Consider the following 21,976-nt stretch of genomic DNA (forward strand, 5'->3'; position numbering starts at 1 on the left):
GTGTGTGTGTGCGTGTGTGCGTGTGTGTGTGTGCATTTTGGCATATTTTGTGTTCTCCAAACCTTAGCGCGAACCCGCAAAAACCGCTTTTTGAAAGCTTCCTTTTGTCACGCTAAATTCAACCCCCCCAGTTTGCAGCTTGAGTTTAAAAGCGCACCTAAAAATCCAAATGGATGAGCCGAATTTGCCGCCCCGTCCCTCGTGTGATGGATGAGCGGAACCACACTCGGAACCCGACGCGGACGGACCGCGCGGCAGTTGCAGTTGAGGCGCTGACGCCCTCCGGTGGCCGCGCGGCAAACCTGCAAAATGATTTTCGGTTTGCAAAAGTGTGCCGAACACCGAAAGAAAAAACAAGTGGAAAATTTTGAAAACGTTGACTTTATTTTGATGAGGAAGAAAATAAAAGTCGAACAACAACAGCGAGGAAAAATCCTCGAAATAAGCCTGAAGCCAAAACTTCACCGCTTGACTTGACATCCGAACGCTTCATTCGGAACTTGAGGTGGATCCGTCGTTTGACCTCCTGGGAGCGTGACGTCACCCGCCCGGTTGTTTTGCGCGTGTTGACGGTCATCGCGGGCCCGTCACGTGACCCCGGGACGAGGGGCGTGTCCGTTCCCGGCAGTCCGCGAAGGCGCCGCCAGCAGCGAGCAGGTGAGTTCAAGGTCCCGCTTTAACTTTGACTTCGACCTTGAGCAAAACGTTTGCAGCGACGATGGACCAGGAAGCCAAAGTCTGTGTGCATTTTGAAACCCTGATCTCAAATCTTAGCCTTGACGTGACTTGACCTGAAAGCGAAATGGTAAAAATCGGTGATCTCAAGAAATGTTCAAATTCTGAGCCTGGCGTGTACAACCCACTTTGAACCCGCAACGTTGCCTTCCACTTCCACTTTGACGCCTTGCTCGAAACCCGCCCAACACGGCCTCCCCGCTTCCGCCGGTCATGACATCGCGGGGTTAATGTGTTCCCTTTTTGACTTTGGAACTTTTTTGTCACGTCTGATAGTAAATCATTCGTCCTGACATCCGGCACACATGGAGCAGTCGGCTCGCGGCGGGCGGAGCCACGTCAGCGTTTTGGCCTGCTTCCCGATCAGTGAGGCGCGAGAAGTGGCCGTCGCCGTGGTAACGGCTCTCAGCGCCAACCTGGGGACCCCCGGCGGCAGAAGTCTGCTGCGGACGGAAGCTCAGGTCAGTGCGCCGGAAAGACGGCACCCGAGCCCGAGCCCGAGCCCGAGCCCCGTCTTGAATTGCTGCTGCTGCCGCCGCTTCAGGTGAAGTGGACTCTGGAGGTTTTGTGCTTCGGTCTGAGCCTCCCGCTGGACTGCGCCACGCCGCGCGCGTGCGTGGACATCTACGCCCACTGGATGACAGTTCTGGTGTCCCCGCGAGACTCCATCCCGCCGCCGGTCGTCAGAGAGCCCAACATTTACGTCCAGAAGATCCTCAGACACCTGCGCACGTTGTTCCTGCCCAGGTACGCCGTCCGTCCCACGCCCGAGCTGAATAAAGGGCAACCCCGTCGCCGGGGTGCCCCCAACTCTCACGTGGAGGTGCGGCCGCGCTGCTCTCCTCGGAGCAAGGCGGTCTCACGCGACGGCTCCCGTCCAGGTCGGAGCGATCCGGTCCGGAGTACGCGTCCCTCTGCCAGCGGGTGCTGAATGCAGTTCAACTGCTGGCGAGAGAGGGCGCTGGCGTGAGTGGCGAGACCTGGGAGATGCTGCTTCACTTCTTGCTCTGCGTCAACCAATCGGTGCTGGCCGCACCCACCTCTGCATGTAAGCGACGCCCCCTCCGAACATTCATCCATTGATTCAGTCGTTCAGCCGTGCATTCCATTCTCCGACTTCGCCACTCTGAGTCACCGTTCATTCATAAATCACTTCATCCGTTCAGTCATGTATTCTTCTGTCACCCGCGCATCCATCTCTCATACATCCCTTCATCATCGCCCGTACATTTATGCGTTCACCTCGTCGTCTTTGCAGTGAGCCGTCATCATCCATTCATTCATTCATTCATTCATTCATTCATCCGTCAGTTCATCGAGCCATCGATCCATCTGTCCGTCATCGTCCGCCGTTTTGAGTTTTCATCCGTTCATTCGTTCGCGTCTCCATTCAGCCGCTTGCCAGCAGCTGCGCGCGTCATCCGCGGAGGTCCTGTTCCGGGTTGGTCTGGCGTCCTGCGGCCGCTGTTTCCCTCCTCAGTCCTTGTGGCTGTCGTGGAGACAGATGATGACCACTTGGAGGTTTCAGCCCGCCGTACTGGACCAGTGGACACGGGTAGTCTCCGCTCTGACCTCCAGGTGAGCGTCAGGCCTCCGGAACGGGACAGAGGTCATTGGTCACCACCATTTACGTGTGCAGGTTACTGCGCCTGAGTTTCCATCCTACCTTTCCTCGATTTGAGGTCCCGGATGAGGACGCCGTGCCCATCCCTGAAGACATGGACTCCCAGCTCACCCTCCAGACCTGGTTCAGGTTCCTGCATTTGCTCGGGTAACACGTAATGATGAGCGTTTCTGTCCCGTGGTCCGCAAAGTCACTTCACTTCCTCCGTGTCTCACAGCAATCCCGCAGACCTGAAGCGTCCACCAGCCGGTGTCCCGGGACATCCGGGCCAGGAAGACGTCTTCCTCACAGCAATGACAACGATCAGTAGGCTAGTGGATGCATTTCTGGGTACTCGACAGAAATCGGCCAACCAAAACTGTGGTGGGGATCGGATCCGGAATTCGTCACGCTTGGTTTGCGTTCCTGCAGGTATCGCTGTGGTCTGCGGAGGGCCAGGGGAGCGCATGCTGATGAACACGGGTAGCAACCTGACCATCGGCTGCATACTTACAAGTCCTCTCGTGTCCACGTCGCGTGTCTCTTCAGCTTGTCATCGCTCATGTTTTTGGTGTGCCTCCAGGACTTTCATCCAGAATCCATTTCAGAGACCGCCTCCCTTCACTCGGTAAAGCCACACGATGTGATCCTCTCCTTTGAGCAACATTGAAGAAGCTGAAGCTTGTCATGTGCGCCTGGTCACACTGGTCCAAGTTGTAGTTTTTCTTCTTCAGGTGTCGCTGTCAGCCGAAGTCCTTTCAAGGACAGGGTCCCCTCCTACGGTAGGCAACAATGCCTCAACTCCGAGCCTCCCGATTGGAACAGAGCTTTTTTGATAGTCCCCCCAGGTGCTTCACGTCCTCGTTCTGGAAGCGCTCCTCCGACCCCCGTCGACGTACTGAGCAGGGCCAGCAAATCGCCGCCTCCACCGCACGCTCGACAGAAGACATCAACGGAGAAACCTCGGACGGGATGGTCCCAGGTGAAAAGACGCCATACGACCTTTCATGTCCACCCCGTCTCACGTCCTGCGTTGGAATCGCCTCTCAACAGACGTCCCCTTCCCTCCAATTGCCGAGGTCCTCTTCAGTTCTTCCCGCATTCTCTTGGGCGCCGTACTCGTCCCCCCGCGGGCCCCCATCCCCGCAGAGGGCCAGCAGCGTGGACTCCCTACTCCATGTGTTTGGCTTCTGCCTATTTGACGCTGCCCTTCCTGACAAAGACTCTGCTCCAAGTGGTCAGTAGCAAATGGCCAGCATCCCCCAACGTGCGTGCGTGCGTGCGTGCGTACGTACTGTTTGACAAAAACGAGTGCGCGTGTGCTATCAGAGCGCTGGCAAGAAGGGCGAGCCGAGGCCTGCGGGACACTTTGTCGCATTTTCTCCAGCAAGAAAACCTCAGAAGACGTCCTTCCCGTGTACCTGTCCAGGTGTGTAACTGTCGAGCATCTGCTGGCTGGAAGTACCATTCGCGCCTCCGAATAGTCCCATCAGCTGAGGTCCTGCGTGGTCTAAGCAAAGAACTATTGAAGACAAATGCTGACTCGCAGGAGGCTCGTCAAAGAGTTCCTGGAGAATTGATGAAGATCCGATGACAAATTGATCGAGACTGGGTGTTCAGACTTTTGTAGTATAGTTGTTGAAAATGTGGGACAGATTGCCTAAAAACCCGATGAAAATGTGGGAAAGTGGATGATTTGACTGAAAGTTTCTAAGATGTGGATGCAAAGACTCACCGAGGTTGAGACGCAACGATTCCAATTTCAAGGATTCACAACATTCCATACATATAAAAAAATACACTAAAAATTTCAAGCTTGAGCAAGATTAGAGAAACGCGAATCTTGTTGGAGATTTGTCATCGGGCGGCCATTTGACTGGGTGCTCCCTGCCATGTGCGCCGTCCAGGTTCTACGCAGTCCTCCTCCAGGGTCTGCGGGTGTGCGCGGACTTTAGCCCTGCGGTCGCGTCCGCCGTCCTCCTCCACTCACCCACGTTGTTCTGCTGTGACCTGGCCGGAGTCAACCTGCTGCTTCCTTCCTTCATCTCGGCCCTGGAGAAGGTTCTGCTGGAAAGGTGAGACCGCCCCAAAAACCCAAAAACCAAACCACCGCACCTCGTACACCCGCAACTACTGCAACGTGACGCACGACAGTCCAATAGACAGACCGTCAAGGAACAAGTTCAACACCAATGACTACTTTCCATTTGAGTGTCCGTGATCCTTCTCTGTCCCAGGGAGCTGCCCAGCTTCGGGGCCTTTGTGAGCCCGGTGCACTTGCGGCGGGCTTCCATCTCGGTGCTGATGTCACTTTTGCCCCTCCCCCAGCAGTTTGGACCGCTCCAGCTGGTGGTACAATACCTTTGAATTCTTGTCTCTTCATGTCCAGCTCGCGTCACATCATGTCTACGTCGCAGATCTTTGTTTCTCGTCCACGTCATGTCATGTCATGTCATGTCGTGGCCTCGCGTGCAAGTGGAGGGGACCAACTGATTTTTGTCTTCGACTAACTTCGAGCTTCCGTCGCACCCTCAGCCGCTGCAGGATGCCAGGGGGGACGGAGTCCCCACAGGAAGTGTCCGGTCCCTGAAACCCCGCCTCCTCGGCGTGCTGATTGGTGCTCTGAAGACAGAGACCGATAGCACCAACACGCAGATGCTCCTCGGTTGGTGGTTGTCCATTTCTATTGGTTGAAACGTGTGCCCAGATTTACGGATTTCTCTGCAGCGGCCGTCTTGACTCTGGTTCAGGAATATGCCCTGATGGAGGCTGCGGGACAAACTGACCACGCAGGACACAACAGAACCAGTGAGTTAAGTTTAGTTTCCAGAGTTTCTGAGTTCACATGCTGCCTCCTGTGCCTTTTCCACGGTAAGGAGTCCAGCAGTCGCCCAGAGCTGCCGCGCTGTGGGTGGAGTTTGTGCATCTGCTGACTCATCATCTGATCGCCCAGTGGAAAGACGATTCAGCTGTTTGTCTGGTGGCAGTGGAGGTTTTGGGAGGACTGGCCGGAGTAGAGGTGAGCGCGGCCAAGCGGGAAAAAAAGCAAGCGGTCACCTGGATCTGCCGCTACATCGAGTTCCAGTGCAGCCGTCCTCCTCCCCTTCACTCCAGAGACCTTCACTCCATTATCGTAGTGGCCTTTCACTGCCTCAGCATCTGGCTCACAAGACACCCCGACATCCTGGAAGATCAGGTCTCCACTCAGAACTCTGTGTCAGGTCCTCATTAGTCCAGTAGCCTTCTGGAGTTCACATGTGTGTTCGTGTGGCCTCCTTCGTGTCCAGGAGTGCTTGCTGGAGCTTCTGGAGATTGTGGAGCTTGGCGTCTCGGGCAGCAAGTCCAGACAGGAAGAGGAAGTTCGGTGTCGAGAGCAGAAAGAACTGAATCCCGTCTCTCTCAGAGTGAAGGAGGCAGCTGAGGCCACACTCAACTGGTAAGGAAAATGAACGCACGCCAGCTTTGCAGCATTCCTTTTTGCCTCCATTGAAGACTTGTGAAAGACTCGATGAAGACTAGTGGAAACCTCTCGAAGACTTGATAAAGAAATTTGTCGGAGACCTGTGGAAAGCTCGACAAAGACTTGCTGAAGCCTTCAATCTCCATTTGTGTCCGCTGAAGACATTTTGACTCAATGAAGGCTCGTGGAAACTCTTTTAAGACGTCAACCTGTCTCAGGTCGGCTGGGCGGACTCTCCTGGAGGCAGCGAGGACTAAAGAGAGCCTTTTCCGTCATCGCCATCTTTTTGGAACAATCTCTCCGTGACCGTGAGACAAGCCTCCTCACTGGCTGTTTCCAGAACTCCTCGTATTATTCTTTCACGTCTAATGTTGGAATGTGTTCTGTAGTCAACAGTTTTGATACGTTTGATTTGGGCATAAGGTACGTACGTGCAACTGTGGTCCTCTTAAAGTCCTCTGAAGGAGTGAAGAGTTTCACAAAAGCCTTGATTCAAACTTGTTGAAGACTGGTGGACACTTCCTGGCGACTGCAGCCTTCATTCTCGTCTCCATGTAAGACTCACTGAAGTCGCAATGAAGACTCGTTGACAACTTCACAAAGACCCACTGGCGACCTCTTGTCTCTTGGTCTCATTCAGTCGTGGCTTGTTGACAACGTTAAAAGTTGAAGACCCCAAACTTCACATTTGTCTCCTGAAAGACTCGCTGAGAACTTGTAGAGGACCCTTTGAAGAATGTGAAGTCCTTTTGTCCTAGCAAATGAACTTGATAGTATCAGCTTTCCGATCTCAGGTCTCATCTCGTCCACGTGTCAGCATCATGCAGGTGTCTGGAGCGTCTCCATTCCTCGGAAGTTCTTTGGACGAAGATGCATTGATTGGCTGCTCCGGTCCGGATGATAGTAACCTCAAGAAGTTCAGATATTTTGCCTTGGACGCTTCTGTGATCCTGGGATTTCTGGAACCAGAAAAAGGTGCGTCTCCATGGTCCACGATATCCAGTAGAGGTCCCTGCCTCTTAAACAACGACAACATGGGATCTGATTGTTATCTTTGATGGAATGACCGACGTGTGCAGCAGGTTCTGCGCCGTGCCCGTCACTCACTGTGCTGATACGAGGGCAGTTTTCAAGTCACTCCTGGAATTTCCAACACCGCCTTCAGCCCCGGCAGGTGAAAAAGAGAGCCCAAGTGTGTGTCAGGATATCCTGCACTGAATGTCTGACCATTCGTCTTCATTTTTCTGGGCAGAGAGCAGTCAGCTCTCAGCAAAGTCACAGCGAAGGCCAGGTGCATGGTGGGATGTCACACTACGGGACTGGTGTCAAAAATGAGATGCTGCTGGACAACATCACCTCGGTTCCTTTGGTGCAAGCAGACCACAGTTTTCCTGACATCTGGGAGGGCCTGACGGAGAAGGTGAGGGCAGTTCAGGTACAGGAGAAGCTGGAAAGTTCGTCGCCTTCAGAACCTGCTGAAGGGTTAGGCGCAGAAACTTACCGGGGAGTCAGTTGCAAACATTTGAGGGTTTTGAGGGGAGATCCTGTGGGGCAGGTGTCTCCTAAATAATTTGCTGGAATGCCTGTAGAACCTGCTTGGAGCTCAGGTATCGATGATTCTGTGGAGCTGTGTTTCTTTAGAAGCTGTCAGGGAACCAGGTCCTTTTCGAAACCACCGATTGAGCTGCTACATAATGTGATGAGTTCAGGTGCCTTTCGGAACCCGCTCGGGGCTTAGATGCAGAAGATACTGCGGGCTGGCTGTCTTCGAAGCATCTGCGTGACAAAGTTAGGGAATGATTGTGCTGCGGGGTTCTGTCAGATGAAGCAGCATTTGAATCATCTACGGAGAACTTTGGAGCGACAGCAGAGGGCGGAGGCAGAGCCCCGCCAGTCTGACGCCACGGCGGCAGCGTGTACGCCACCTCCGCCCGGTCCTGCTCCCGACGTTCAGACTGCAAGGCTTTTCCTTTCCCACCTGGGCCTGGTGACTCCCGAGACCTTGAAGGTACATTTGAATCGATGAGAAAAACCCAGATTCAAAACCCTATCCCAGACTTTGAAACTCTAACCCTGCGGACTCCCGGTGCAGGATCCCGGTACCGGGGGTGCTCCGGCTCAGTTGGTGTCTCTGGATGCGTCCGTGCCAGGGTTCTACGAGGACCTGAGACATTTGGACAGCCTCCCGTCCAGAACCCAGGAATCAGCCTTCATCTTCTATGTGAGGGCAGGACAGAAGACCGCAATGGAGGTCAACGTGCACTTTTCACTCACCCTACTTTGAAAGACGGGCATGAGACCCAAGCGGGAAATTCTAACTGCGACCTCCGTAACCTTAGCATCTAAAATGACTTTGAAACGTAAACTTTGATTTCAAACCCCAACCTAGCTCATTTGAACACTGAAGCCGGCCTTGAAACCCTAACCCAGGCTTGAAAACCTTCTCGGAAGTCGTCGCTCTTTTTTGTTTTTTTTGGAAAAGCCCAACTTGAACACTGGACCAAACCTCGCGTCGCCTTTTGTAGATTTTGCAGAACGTCGAGTCCCGCTGCACCGTCTCTCGGCACTTCCTGGACTTCCTGTCTAGCTTGGGTCAGCCGGCATCACGCGGACGGCAGACCGTAGGTTAGCGTTCGCGTTGAGGTCGGCGTCCGCCGCCTGGGATCTTGGCAATGGGTGGCCTGAGATTTGGTATTCCGCCTGGCAGATTTCGCCGCTGCACTGGGGCAGAGCGGCGGCGGCGCCGCGTTCGACGGCGACCGTTTCGTCCTCAAGTACGACGACGCCCTGGTGGACGTCACCTTCGTCGTCGCCTCGTCGTCGTCGCACGGCAGGATGGAAAAGCACGCGACGGGTACTCTTGAAACCTTAACTTTCACTTCTTGAAATTGGGCTCTCAACTGTCTCTTGTAGGCTTGAAACCTTCATTGAATTGAAGTGAAACCACAACGAATGCTTGAAACCCCGTCCCTGCCTTGCTCGATAGCATCATTTCAATTTCCTTTCAAAGCCCAACGTGGGCTTCAAGTGTCAATTTGGAAGCGTAAAGGTTCGACTTGAAACCCTAGCCTATCTTAAGACATTTGAAACCCCAAGTCTTGTTTTGAAATCCCAACAGTCGAAAGCTCGAACCCCTAATTTAGAGCCACGACCGATGCTTTAAACCCCAGCGCAGCCTTGACAGCTTTCCGCTCTCCAGCTAACCCCAACCCAAGCTAACCCGAGAGTTCATTTTTGATCCATGCCCGATCCATGTTTCTTGAAACGCAAACTCTTATTTGGAACGCAGGCTTCAGACCCGAATTTACTGATCCTTGAAAGCCAAACCCCAGCTTAGAGTCTTGCCCCCCTTCTGTGAAATCCTAGCTTGAGCTTGAAACCCCAAAGCTCGCTTGAATCCCAAAAACCGCCTGGAAAGCCTGACTTGGAACCCCAGGCCAGAAAGTCTACTTCTCAAATCTTACTCATAATCAAGAATTGTCATTTTGCGTAGCGCTTGTCCTCCAGCGGAACCAAATCGGCGAGGGGGCGGGCCACGCCCTCAACTGGTCGCGAGACAATCGCAGAGTACGTCGTTCGCGCCTGCGGGAAAATTGGGGTCTTCCGCTGAGGTCTTGTGCTCGTTTTGGGGATGTTGGAGGAAAAATGTGAACCCTCAACCTGAGAACTTTGAGGCCGATGTGCCAACCGGTCGGTCGCCGCGTCTCCGGTGTGGCAGATCCTTTTGACTTTTCACATCTTTCCCTTTCTTTGTGTTGGCAGCCGATTGGCCAAAGCGGGGGGAGGAGGCGGAGCCAGAGGACGAAAAACGGCCCCGGGCGGCCAAAGACCGGCACCAGTCCAAGATGCTGATCGTGTGGGTGGAACGCTTGGAAGACGTCGGTGAGCGTCTCCGCGTTATCGACAGCTTCAAGTTTCCTGGAAAAAAAATGGGGTGGGGCCCGGCAAGTATTTTGGAGTCGGGCGGGTTGCAATCAAGTCCAAAACAACTTCATGTTCACAAGCTCCAAATGGATCGCTTTTCCGAGCCGCTTATGCTCACAAGGGTCGCGGGAGTGCTGGAGACTTTCCCCTGCTGTCGTCGGGCAGGAGGCGGGTTACGCCCCGAAGCGGTCGGCGGCCGATCGCAGGGCACAATTGCGTCTCGGATGAACGTTTTTGGGACGCGGGAGGCCCGGATTCGAACCCTGGAGGCGGATGCTCGAGCCACTTGTTGCACTTTCCCGCCATCATTTTCTAAGTGTGGCAAAAATGTTGCGGTTGGAATATTTTGAATCAGTCAAGAAAGTTATAAAAGGAGGCGTTGACGTTGAATTCACAAATGTTGCGTTTGGCCCATGTGGGATTTTTGGAAATGTCTTCTGATAGAGGTGACGAAAAATGAATTTGGGGGGAGGGGGGGGGGTAAGAGGAAGGGTCCCGTGCGTCATCCTGATCGTCATTATGGTGGATGACGTCACGGCCGGTTTTCCTGCTGTTGTTGTTGTTGTTGTTGTAGAGACGTTTCCGGTCCGTGAGCTGAGCAAGAGCCAACCCCTGAGCTGGTAAAACGTCAAGCGATGCCGCCACCCTGCGGTCGGAACCCAGAAGTGCAGTCACTAAAATGCAGCCGCGCGTGTCCGCCAGCGGTTGCGGCGTGCACGCGCTCTTCATCCACAGTCTGGCCACCGGACTGTTCCGGATCGTCTCCCGCGGAAATCCCGGCGCCGGCAAATTGGGTTTGCCCCCCCCGCTGCTTGACGGGACCGTCGTCGGCAGGCGCGGCCTCGGTCTGTGGCTTGGGTTCAGCTTTGGAGACCGGGTCGGGCGGGCTTTCCGCGCCCAGGTGCCAAAGCGTGGGCTCGGGTTCAAAACCGCTTTGGGGGTGAAGGGTGTTTTACCACCTTTTCCAAAGGCCGACCCTCCTTTGAAACGCTGGTAAAAGGTCGGAGGTCGAACCACTTACCTCGGCTTGGAACCCAACCCGAACTCCAGCTGCGTTTTTAAACCTTTTATTTTGAAACCTGGCCCGGTCTCGAAAGCCCCGTTTTGATAGCCCAACGCCGATTTGAAACCCTGACCCTGACCCGTCCGTCCGTCCGTCTAGGCCCGTTAGTCCTGGAGACGCTGATCAACGGTTGCCGTCGGCGACAGCTGTGCGGCGACTCCGCCCCCCCGCCGCACGTCAACAGGAAGAACGCCATCGGCGACGCGGTCCTGCGGTACGGCTCAGGTCGCCGTTCGGAACCCGACTTCTACGCCGCTCTGTTCCGCCGGCTCTGAGACCGACGACGCCCTCGGGTCACGTGATCGCCGGCGTCGAAACGGACTCTTGTGATTCATCGTTACACATTCAATTATCATAATTGATCGTTGTCATCATACAATATGAAGAATGATCAAAATTAGTCATCATAACCAATCGGATGTGCTCTATCCTACAATCGGTCATTGGAATTTCTTGAAATCACTCATTTTTACGGCGGGCCACATTGGCGTTTCGTGTTCCCGCAGAGGGCCGTTATGATTCATATTTACACAACATTTCTGAACTCATTTAAGAATGAAAAATGTCTTTGTTTTTTTTTTTTTTTTTTTTAACTGTTGCTCACGATTGGTAACAAAAATGCTTGCAATATCTTAACGTTTTCATCTGCTATGACAATCTGAAATTTGCCTTGGCGGGCCACATAAAATCATGTGGCGGGCCAGATCTGGCCCCCCCGGGCCTTGAGTTTGACACCAACAACTCCTTCATTTTTTTTTTTTTTCATGATAATCAATTGTCAGTGAGGTGATCAATAAAGAACCTGACATTGTGATTGGTCCTCGTCTTCGTCCTCTTGACGTCCTTGACCCCCTCCTGTGGTTGTCATAGGAACCGGAGGGTTGCCATGGTGACGAGGCGCACGTGAGAGCGTTCGGCGCATCTCGTGCACAGTGCGCAGCGTGTGTGTGTGTGTGTGTTTGTTTGTGCGTTTCAATCTCATGTGGAAATTTTCTCGGTTCCTTATTAAAATGGAAAGCGGTCCGTGACGTCACTGCGTTTCCGGTCCGTGCGGGAAGTCGCGTCGGAGGAGACCAAACAATTTGCTGATCCGCAGCGGCTTTGTCTCCGCAGCGACTCCCCGTCGTCGTCCTCCAGTTTTCTCCCCCTCTCCGTTCCGTTCCGTTCCGTTCCGTTCCGCTCCGCTCCGCTCCGCTCCATCCGTCCGTCCGGCCCCAAAAGGCAGGCAGGCGGGCGGGGATGATCCCAGCGGACCGGGCCGCCATCGCAGGTGCGTTCGCCGCCCGTCGCGCTCATTAGCCCGGGCTCGTCCCAGCGCCGCCGTCATGGTGCAGAAGTCGCGGAACGGCGGCGTGTTCCCGGGAGCGCAGGCCGACCAGAAGAAGCTGAAAGTCGGCTTCGTGGGTCTGGAGGCCGGCGGGACGGACTCCAGCAGGGACGGAGCGCTGCTCATCGCAGGTAAATCGCGCAAATGCAGCAGGAGCGTCGACGGAGCTCCTTCAATGCTTCAAAAGAGTGCAAAGGTCACAAATGAGCGGAAAATACAAAGCAATTTAACCAGTGCGTTGCTTTGGGTTCCAAATTTGCATTTGCACGTGCAGGCGCTTGCAAAACAACAAAAGTCGCGTCGGCCTCAGAAACTGGCGCGGCACAAAATTGCGGCGAAAAGTCCCAAAGTTTTCCGCTGCCACTGTTGTTGTCGCCGCAGCCGACGAAGGTCCTCGACGTCAGCGCAGCAGCGTGTCGGGGGGGGGCAAGAGACCCCCAAAGAGGAACGCCCTCTACAGGCGGCTGCAGAACTTTCTCTACAACGTCCTGGAGAGGCCGCGAGGATGGGCCTTCGTGTACCACGCATACGTGTGAGACGCATGCGTACACCGCGCGCGCCAAAAAGAATCTGAATAATAATAATAATAATAATCGGGGGGGGGGAAAAAAAAAAAAAACCCCAAACCTCCGCCCCGGCAGGTTCCTGCTGGTCTTCTCCTGCCTGGTGCTGTCGGTCTTCTCCACCATCCGAGAGTACGAGAAGAGCTCCGAGGACGCGCTCTACATCCTGGTACTCGGCGACGTCGACGGGTTACTCGGCGGCCGCTGACGTGCGCGTTTGTGCTTTCCGCCGCAGGAAGTGGTGACCATCGTGGTGTTCGGCGTGGAGTACTCGGTGCGCATCTGGGCGGCGGGATGCTGCTGCCGCTACCGAGGGTGGCGAGGCCGGCTCAAGTTCGCCCGCAAACCCTTTTGCGTCATCGGTGAGTCGTCACGAAACCCGATGCGCGAAAACATCCAAACGCGCACGCGCGCTCCCTTTGTTTGTGCGCGCAGACATCATGGTGCTGATCGCGTCCATCTCGGTGCTGGCGGCGGGGACCCAGGGCAACGTGTTTGCCACGTCGGCCATCCGCTCGCTGCGCTTCCTTCAGATTCTGCGGATGATCCGCATGGACCGGCGCGGGGGGACCTGGAAGCTGCTCGGGTCCGTGGTCTACGCCCACAGCAAGGTGAGAAACGAGGACCGACTTCTCCTCCCGCTCGACTTGTCCGGATGCCTAGCCTCCAGGACTTGTGCGCGTGTGCGTTCAGGAGCTGATCACGGCCTGGTACATCGGCTTCCTGTGTCTGATCCTGGCCAGCTTCCTGGTTTATTTGGCGGAGAAAGAGGACAACGAGCAATTTGAGACGTACGCCGACGCCCTCTGGTGGGGACTGGTGAGACTTGCCGCCGCCGCCGCCGCTCGCGAGCAACCGGTCCGGCGTCTGATCGCTGGCTCGCTCGATTCCGTCAGATCACGCTGACCACCATCGGCTACGGCGACAAGTTCCCCGTCACTTGGAACGGTCGCCTGCTGGCGGCCACCTTCACGCTGATTGGCGTTTCCTTCTTCGCTCTGCCAGCCGTGAGTGGCCGCGTGCGCCTGCTGCCGTTCCTCACTTGGGTTTCCTGGCTGTGGGCTTTCTGCTTTTCAGGGCATCCTGGGTTCTGGTTTTGCTCTGAAGGTCCAAGAGCAGCACAGACAAAAACACTTTGAGAAAAGACGAAACCCAGCAGCTGGACTCATTCAGGTAGCGTCTGAAATAGAAGCTGAAAAGTGGATCATTTCCTGTTCTTATGTGGGGACATTTTTTTTTTTTTTTTTTTTGGGGGGTGGGGGGGTTGGGTTTAGGTCGCGCATCGGCTCGAATGAGCCGAACACATTTGCGTGAGTCGAACCGGCGGAGATATCTCAGGCTATTATTTTGAAAAGCGGGGGAACGGACACGGGATTGAAACGCGTTGAAGTGCCCTCAGCTGGCTCGTACTCTATTCCACTGCATTTAATTGCATTCGGGGAGCCAACCGGGCGCTAGCCAGGCTAGCGGCCCGTATCGCACTCGCTCATTGTCGACGAGAATAGTCTACTGGACACTGCTGTGTGCGCGCAGGCCGCGTGGAGGGTTTACGCCACAAACCTGAGTCGATCCGACCTGACGTCCACGTGGGACTACTACGAGAGGACCGTGTCCGTCCCCATGTACAGGTCAGTCTCGCGGCGTCCGGCCTGAGAGAAAAACGAGTTTGTTTTCGAGTCTAATCACAAAAGAGTCTCAGAAGCCTTCGCAGGTGACAAAGGGTCCAAAGATTCTATTCCGCGGAAGAAAATGGCTGCAAAAACTCATTTGGGAACGTGAAAGAAACCACCAAAGGGGATCAAAGAACACGGGCCAGTCCAGATGATGAGTTGACGCAGGGCTTTGGAAGCTCTGTTGGGTTAACTGACGACACGTGAGTTCATTGACTGCAACGCTTGGGGATGTACTTTAGGCCACACGTCACACACTCTCCTCCCTCGTTTCCTGGGAATCGTTGAGCTCCACGGGTCCGACTCATCCTGGGGTGTCGTTTCCAAATGCTTGAATGTGCCACAATTGCAAGTGTAAACATCATGAGAATGTTTGCCCATAATGACCCACGTTGCACCTGGAGGGGCCAGCTTGTAGACCTGAGAACATCGCACCGAGGTGGCGCCGTCGCGTTGTGGGGCTGCTTTGCCGAAGCAGGAACTTGGCCATCTTCAGAAAAGAGACGCCATCAGCAACAAAGGGAACAGTAAAAAGCAACGTCTGGAGACATCAGCGCGAAAAGGCTCTCCCGAGCGGACAGCGACCTGAAGGACGCCAGCGTAACGGTTCCAAAGTGGCTTGAGGGAAAACAGAGTCAGTGGAAAAAAAAAGTCGGCGTGGTCCTGATCCGAGTCCCGTGGGAAATTTGTGGGCAACCGACAAACCTGAATGACTTCCGGCAGTTCTGTCGGGAGGATTGGTTGGAAGGGTACCCAAAACCTTTGACCCAAGTCGTACACTTGAAAGGAAACGCTACGCCATACTGCGGAAAGCGACGTCACCTTCTGGCCTCGAAGAAGAAGATTTATACAATTCTCTCTCTCTCTCTCTCATAATTGTGGCATTGAACAAAATGAAATCACGTTGGTGATCCTGGCTGACCTGAAACAGGCAAAGGTTTAGTCTGATTTGACTTCAGACCGTCAGACAAACATGTGTAATGGAAACTTCTGGCTGAAGTCAGGATTTGAACATTTCGAAAGAGGTCGCCGTCGGCTCGAGGCAAACATCCGGTGAAGCACAAGATCAGATGTCGGCAAATGTGAGGTGTGACATTGTGGTCTCTCCCTCTCTAGGTTAATTCCACCCCTCAACCAGCTGGACCTCCTCAGGAACCTCAAGAACAAGTCGGGACTCTCATTCAGGTCTCAGGTCTTTCATCAAGAAGTGTCTTGGGATTCGTGTTATCTTTTATTTGAATGTCATTCCAAGAATGATTTCCCTTTCTTATGTCCCCGCAGGAAGGATGTCCAACCGGAACCATCACCGAGGTACCGCATGAGCAAAATTGCAGCTGGAACCCCCCAGTCAAGAGTCACATATACATTGAAAATGGGTCAGAACAAATGTGTCAGAATCCCTGGACTTATTTTGCCTCCTGTACCAACACGTCCAGTCCCATCGCTTCAAGCTTGTTCTCCCAAATTTTCCACGAAACCCTTAAACCCTTCAAGGATTCAGTAGCCGACCAAAAGCCCGTCAAACGAGGCGGTCTCCGCAACCCTTCTGCCCCTCATCCTCAGTCGCTCACGTTCATCACGCCCACCGACGCCACGCGCCATCTGTTCCAGTCAACGCAGAATTTAGCGCTCTTTGGGGGTCCTACTAAATCAAGCACGTTGATTTTTTTTTTTTTTCTTCTGTCCCGACAGTCAGAAGGTGAGTCTGAAAGAGAGAGTCTTCTCATCTCCACGCAGTTCGGGAACCAAAGGAAAAGGTTCCCCTCAGCATAGTAAGTCTTGCCCAGACAGTCCAACTTTTCACCCTTTGTCAGGTACTTAAGCCTTCCACTGGATCTTTTCTGTAGTGGTGCCGGTGGTCGGTCCAGGTATGGCAGCTCCCAACGTCCCTGGGGGTGTTCAAGCCCTGCGCCGGTCCCCCAGCATAGATCCCAGTCTGGAGGACAGCCCCAGTAAGGTCCCAAAGAGCTGGAGCTTCGGAGAACGCAGCAGAACGAGGCAGGCCTTCAGGATTCGAGGAGCCGCATCCCGCCAGAACTCTGAAGGTAGGACACTTCCGATCCGTGCTCAGTCACCTGTCCTGCCGTGTGTCCAATTGCACTCTAAGGGACATCATGCACGGTGGGAAGACCTTACACCCAACGCAATCCTGTCAACATCACTTTTGGGATTTGGATTGCAAGGGTGTCACCATGGAGGGCACAAGCACAAAAGCTCATTTTGTTCATATAACAAAGGAGGCGAGGAGACCAGGGAAGTGAGGAGGGAAAGACCAGAAAGGACCAGAGGAGCTTTCGCTCCTTGTGGTGCTGGCCGTAGTGTCGTCCGTCCCGCAGCTCGCTTTCATACGGATGGCGGGGAATCAGTTCCGTGGACGGATGGCGCACATTTCCATGTAACGGAACAGACACGGAGACCGGGGCGCGGACGGAACACTGTTTGGAGTCGTCTTCCCGTTGTGATCTCCAACTCACGAGTCCTGGCAAGCGCTTTCCCTACAAGCAGCAAGGTTTTAGGTCGGCTCCCTCGTAGGACCTCCGCCAATGATTTCCAGGATATGAGGACTGCGGCTTTGAGGCGGGTGTTTCATCTTCTTTGGTGTCTGATGCTGATTCCGAAGTGTTTGTGCTGTGTTGTTTTCGTGTAGTGCTCATCGAGATGCAGGACGAGGAGTTCCGGCAGAAGAGCTCGCCAGGTTAGCGCACGCATACGACAAATCGCACGAGGCCGCCAACTTAAGGCCACGGCGTAACTCCGCCGTTTCGTTCGCCGCCGCAGACGCTAGCCTGCCGGGAGAAGACATGGCCGACGACAACAAGAGCTGCCACTGTGAGTTTGTTCCGCAGGATTTGACGCCCGGCATCAAGGTCACCATCCGAGCCATCTGGTACGGAGACTCTACTTCGCCAAGGGTTGCCGCCGACGCCATTTTGTCGACTTCACTCATCGCTTTGCTTGCCCTTTCTTTGCATTTTGATTCATATTTTTGGTTCATACTTTGGTTTATTTTGCTCACACCAGGACCAACGTCACCATCAGCTGTTGGGTAAGAGACGGACTGACACCGATTGGCCTCCATGTTCTCTTCTTGTCTTGGGTTCTGTTCTGTCTCACTCCACTGTTTTTGGTGTAGTTTCTTGGGTGGTGGTGGTGGTGTTGTTGTTGTTTGTGCTCCTTTGCCGTCCAGATGTCATTGGCAGATTGCGTCTTTGACCAATCAGCCAACATTACGGGAGACCGAGCCTTAGACGTAGTTGAGACTCTTATGATCCAGTCCATTTGCAAAATGGATCTCTGTCTATCTTCGGACTCTGTCCAAACGTGTTTTGGAACCTTGCGACAGGAATGGTATTATTCTTTCCGTCGAGGACATGCATCTAGTCAAGAATGCTCTAACTCTGTCCATCTCAGAGACAAATAAAGCCCAGTATCTTATGAAGGAGTCCCAATAAAATGAGTTCCAAAACTAGTCTGGAATCTCATGACAGAGCTGTAGTCCAAAAGAGCAAGCCATACGCCACACTTGATGTCAGGAGATGTTGACTTTCTGCTTCCTATTTCCCAGTATCATGCGCTTCATGGTGTCCAAAAGAAAGTTTAAGGAGAGTCTTCGTCCCTACGACGTCATGGACGTGATTGAACAGTATTCGGCGGGACACCTGGACATGCTTGCGCGCATAAAGAACCTTCAGTCAAGGTCCATCGTCTGTCCTTGACATTGTCCAGATTTTGTAGCTTCTAATACGAATGCAGTGGTTCCTTTGCTTGTCCTCCTGGTTTCAGGGTGGACCAGATCGTGGGCAGAGGCACACCAACTGCAGACAAGGACCGACCCAAAGCTGCAGCGGAGGAAATCCCCGAGGACCCTAGCATGATGGGACGCTTAGGGAAGGTGGAGAAGCAGGTGACCCATCAGTACAGACTGGTAGGACTTTGTCTGGTGATGGGCTTTGACTGGTGAGTTGTCCTCTCCTGGTTTTGTGTCCCTCAGGTCCTCTCCATGGAGAGAAAGCTGGACTTCCTAGTCAATATCTACATACAGCGAATGGGAATCCCTCAGACAGAGACTGACGCCTATTTTGGATCAAAGGAACCAGACCCGGCGCCACCTTACCGCAGTCCGGTCGACCAGCTGGAGAAGAGCCAGTCCATTCAAAAGATCCCTCTGTGAGTGTGAGATGGTGGTAACTAGAATCTGTCTATCCAAGACATTCAACGATTCGAGAATCCAATGTCAGGTCCGTGAAAGACGGGAATCGAAGTGAGAATCTCTTGACCCAGACCATCTGGCACACAAATTTCTCTAGATCTGTAACCTGTCCAAGACATCAATCTAGTCTATAATTTTAGTACTCCTGTTATTCTAAAACATCCATTTTAGGACCCCGTCACTCTAAGACATTAAGCTCGTCCAGCCATCTGTCCATTTGTCGTACCACTTATGCTCACTGGGGTCGTGGCATGCTGGAGCCTCTACAATCTTGAAACTCTGTCCATTTTAAGACATGAATCCAGTCTGGGATTTGATGACCCAATCCATCTACGATCTGGCTCAAATTGGAAAATCTCAAAACCTGTCCATCTAAGACATAATCGTATGACCCTGTAAAGCTCTTGGGCCCTCATCCATCGAAGACAATCTAGTCTAGAATCTTGTGGTCCGGCCAAAGACTTTGAAAAACCAAAGTTAAGTTCCCCTAGAACTTGCCGTGTTTTTCTTGTGTTTTTCAGCGGGTTCCAGGCCGACGTTGTTGACAAGAGTCATTTTGAGCCCAAGATGGTCCGGTCCAGCAGTTCTACTGGGCCCCGGAATCAAAACGCCAGCACCTGCCCCCCTTCCACATCCTGGCAGCCAATCAGTTCCCAGGTCCACCACCAGGCCCCGCCACCCCCTCTGCGTAGCCACGGGAACACCCCGAGTCCGGCCGGGGGAGAGCCACTGGTTCGGCTCCCCCCGCCCCCGGCTGGAGAACGGCACGGCGGGAACCGACCTAACCGCCACAGTACCGGAGAGAGGGGCGGGACCGAGGAAGGAGGGGGGGCGGCGGCGGAGGAGGCGGGGGCCAAGCCTGAGAGCGACCGCTCCCTGTCCATCCCATCTGTGGACCACGATGAACTGGAGCACTCCTTCAGCGGGTTCTCCATTTCGCAGTCCCGGGAGAATCTGGACTTCCTCAACAGCGGGTTCTACTCAACTAACAATTTGGGGGGAGCGGCGGGGGGTTCCCGCTGCGCCGCCGTCAGACCTTACATTGCGGAGGCAGAGTCGGACTCCGACTCGGAGCTCTGCGCACCCTCGCCGCACTCGGACCGTGCCTGGACCGGAGCCAAGTAGGCCTAAGTGCCAATCGGCAGAACTCTAGAGATAAGAAGTTCTAGTAATAATAATAATAATAATAATGTGCTGGGGGGGGGGCAAAAAACAACCACCTGGAAAATAAAGTTGCAGCATGATTGGACAGAAAAAAAAAGCAAAACAAACAAGATGATCTAACCAAACATCAACTTTTGTTTTGTGATGACTGCAACAACGAAGACGCCTTCGCACCGGGTTGGTCGACCGCCGGGAACGAGCTCGGCGCTGGAGATTGTCACGGCGACGGGACCGAGTCGGGCTTTCGGTGGCTCGCCCGAGGACACGCCGGCGATTGGACTCAGCCGGGCAACTGAGCCGCGGCCGGCCTGCGTGCCAGCGCAAAGTCACGGTAGCACCGAATTGGTTCACTGTGAAACCGATGTTCACTCGCTTTGCGCTATTTGCTGGCTCCTTTCTACGTACGTACGAACGGATGGATGGATTGTTTTGGAATAGGTAACATACCTCATTTTTATGACATAATTATTAGTAATCTGAAGGTGGCATCGAACAGAAGATAGAAGAAAGTTCTGACTTTTTGAAAAATGACCATCGGAAACAATAATCCAGAAGTCCCTTCAACGCTTTTTAAATGGGAACAAGTCTTTGAGCTAGCGCCAGTGCTACTTAGTTCGACCACTTCTCGTGCTAACAACTGATCGATTCTCAAGGCTACGATAATGTGAATATGAAATGGCTTCCATTATTATGGCAACTTAGCATGGCTTTCTGTGCTGTATTAGAGGGCGGCGCTAATGCTCATGCTAACGGCAGTAATCAGAGTTCGTATTATGTATGCGAAATGGAAATATGTCCTCAAATGTTATTTACAAAAACTAACTTTGGAATGTGGAGGTAAAAGCTAGCCTAACATGCTAACATGCTGATGGCGCAACTCCAAAGATTAATGACAGACTTATTGGTCACGTTTTAGAACCAGCGACTCCCACACACACACACACACACACATCGAAACACGTGGGCAACTTTTTGTTTTCCTAAAGGGACAAACCGCCCCCCCCCCCACCGTATATACACATGAGGCTTCTTCCCCTTTCACGTATTCAGAACTGTTATTAATAAAAGGCTGACGTGTCTATGCTCAGCTAATCTTGTACTGCTGTATTATTGCTCATTAACAACCAATATGCTCTGAATCAAGATGACTGAATAAAGTTTAAAAAAATAAATAAATGTACCCTGCTCGAGGTGCTTATTGAAAATGCTCGCAAGACGCAGTATAATGCCAAATATGAAACTGAGCAAATACAAAGTGCATCCGATTGATCTCGCCCCCTCACAAAATGTCCATTTTTGACGCGGAGTCAAAATTGAACTTTTCACAACATCAACATTTTAAGGACGGTTACACTTCGTAATTCCAATTGAGGCCCCGTAGCTCAGTGGTTGTGGGTTCATATCCCACCGGGGCCTCCGCTCCCTGAGAAGGGTCGCGTCAGGGAGGGCATCCGGCGTCAAAATTGTGCCAAACACCTACGTGTGCGTTGATCTGAGATGATACGCTGTGGCGACCCCGAAAGGGACAAGCCGAAAGAAACACTTCGTAATTCCAATTGAACACAAATAATTACGTCAAGTATTTGGGAGTGTGGTAGGGAAGAAGTGAAGAAACGGGCGGAACGCTCGGCGGAAGGTGTCTGGTGTTCTACGTGACAGAAGAGTCTCCGCTAGGATGAAGTTAATAAGATGACGGACACATCAGAGACGGACGGTGGCAGGAAGCAGAAGATGCTCAGCTTCTCGCTTGGAGTGACAAGTTTGGATAGGGTGAGAAATGAGTTCGTTAGGAGGCCAAAGTCGGATGTTTTGGAGAGACGCTTTGGACATGTCCGGAGGCCAGAGAGACCAAAGAGAAGGATGATGGAGGACACGGACAGAGGAGAGGAAGACGCAGGAGACGGGAAAAAGATGACACGCCGTACGCGACGAGCCCAAATTAAGAGAGAAAGAAGAAGCATTCCATCAAGTATCTGAAGTACAGTTCTGCCACGTTACTGTAAAGAGCACGTTCCATGAGCGTACCTCATAAAAACGTCGTCATCGATCAAAATAAAAAAAAAAAACACATCCAGCCAACGACAGAGAGGAATGAATTATTCATCAAACAATGAAGTCAACCATAGAAGGAGCCGGTCGCACTTCAAAGGCCAAACGAGACCATTAGCATCGATCCGCCCGAGTTGGGAGATGAAACAAAATCGACAATTGATAATTGGTGTCAAATGTTTAGCGGCAAAGGCAACCTTTGTCGAAA

At 53.2% G+C, this 21,976-nt stretch overlaps 2 protein-coding genes across 13 annotated transcripts; both read left to right on the forward strand.

Annotated features, from left to right (window-relative positions):
- The first annotated feature begins 596 nt into the window (after positions 1-596).
- On the forward strand, positions 597-11,587 carry ralgapb (Ral GTPase activating protein non-catalytic subunit beta). Its single transcript, XM_061832350.1, has 29 exons — positions 597-657; positions 1,012-1,196; positions 1,280-1,482; positions 1,617-1,783; positions 2,130-2,313; positions 2,375-2,506; positions 2,577-2,689; positions 2,771-2,821; positions 2,922-2,966; positions 3,073-3,120; positions 3,178-3,320; positions 3,392-3,575; positions 3,668-3,767; positions 4,246-4,413; positions 4,576-4,690; positions 4,874-5,003; positions 5,066-5,146; positions 5,215-5,534; positions 5,626-5,774; positions 6,616-6,773; positions 6,881-7,218; positions 7,621-7,806; positions 7,891-8,049; positions 8,324-8,423; positions 8,506-8,652; positions 9,561-10,057; positions 10,188-10,342; positions 10,425-10,567; positions 10,885-11,587. The coding sequence occupies exons 2-29, from the start codon at positions 1,041-1,043 to the stop codon at positions 11,058-11,060; spliced, it is 4,548 nt and encodes a 1,515-aa protein (XP_061688334.1). The 5' UTR covers positions 597-657; positions 1,012-1,040; the 3' UTR covers positions 11,061-11,587.
- A 246-nt stretch (positions 11,588-11,833) lies between these two features.
- LOC133507634 (potassium voltage-gated channel subfamily KQT member 2-like) lies at positions 11,834-21,790 on the forward strand. Of its 12 annotated transcripts, none has more exons than XM_061832895.1 (19): positions 11,844-12,243; positions 12,494-12,644; positions 12,754-12,844; positions 12,911-13,037; positions 13,111-13,286; positions 13,369-13,494; positions 13,572-13,682; positions 13,753-13,848; positions 14,209-14,303; positions 15,462-15,530; positions 15,627-15,656; positions 16,038-16,117; positions 16,193-16,390; positions 16,993-17,040; positions 17,124-17,391; positions 17,911-18,042; positions 18,129-18,249; positions 18,337-18,512; positions 19,077-21,790. In XM_061832895.1, the coding sequence occupies exons 1-19, from the start codon at positions 12,111-12,113 to the stop codon at positions 19,678-19,680; spliced, it is 2,832 nt and encodes a 943-aa protein (XP_061688879.1). In that variant the 5' UTR covers positions 11,844-12,110; the 3' UTR covers positions 19,681-21,790. The 12 variants fall into 12 exon arrangements, 7 of the variants coding, with proteins under 7 accessions (XP_061688882.1, XP_061688879.1, XP_061688881.1 ...); XM_061832897.1 differs by having other exon boundaries at positions 17,124-17,232; XM_061832894.1 differs by having other exon boundaries at positions 15,462-15,656.
- Positions 21,791-21,976: the final 186 nt, after the last annotated feature.

This window comes from Syngnathoides biaculeatus, chromosome 10 (genome assembly GCF_019802595.1).
Source record: "Syngnathoides biaculeatus isolate LvHL_M chromosome 10, ASM1980259v1, whole genome shotgun sequence".
Taxonomy (NCBI): domain Eukaryota; kingdom Metazoa; phylum Chordata; class Actinopteri; order Syngnathiformes; family Syngnathidae; genus Syngnathoides; species Syngnathoides biaculeatus.

What these genes read in the sequence shown, in the direction of transcription:
- ralgapb (XM_061832350.1), top strand. Translation starts at nt 1,041, where the DNA reads ATGGAGCAGTCGGCTCGCGGCGGGCGGAGCCACGTCAGCGTTTTGGCC. An exon ending in GTCTCCGCTCTGACCTCCAG is followed by an intron (nt 2,314 to 2,374) that starts GTGAGCGTCAGG and finishes TTACGTGTGCAG; the next exon opens with GTTACTGCGCCTGAGTTTCC. An exon ending in GCTGAGGCCACACTCAACTG is followed by an intron (nt 5,775 to 6,615) that starts GTAAGGAAAATG and finishes TCCACGTGTCAG; the next exon opens with CATCATGCAGGTGTCTGGAG.
- LOC133507634 (XM_061832894.1), top strand. Translation starts at nt 12,111, where the DNA reads ATGGTGCAGAAGTCGCGGAACGGCGGCGTGTTCCCGGGAGCGCAGGCC. An exon ending in TTCGTGTACCACGCATACGT is followed by an intron (nt 12,645 to 12,753) that starts GTGAGACGCATG and finishes CCGCCCCGGCAG; the next exon opens with GTTCCTGCTGGTCTTCTCCT. An exon ending in TCCATTCAAAAGATCCCTCT is followed by an intron (nt 18,513 to 19,076) that starts GTGAGTGTGAGA and finishes TGTGTTTTTCAG; the next exon opens with CGGGTTCCAGGCCGACGTTG.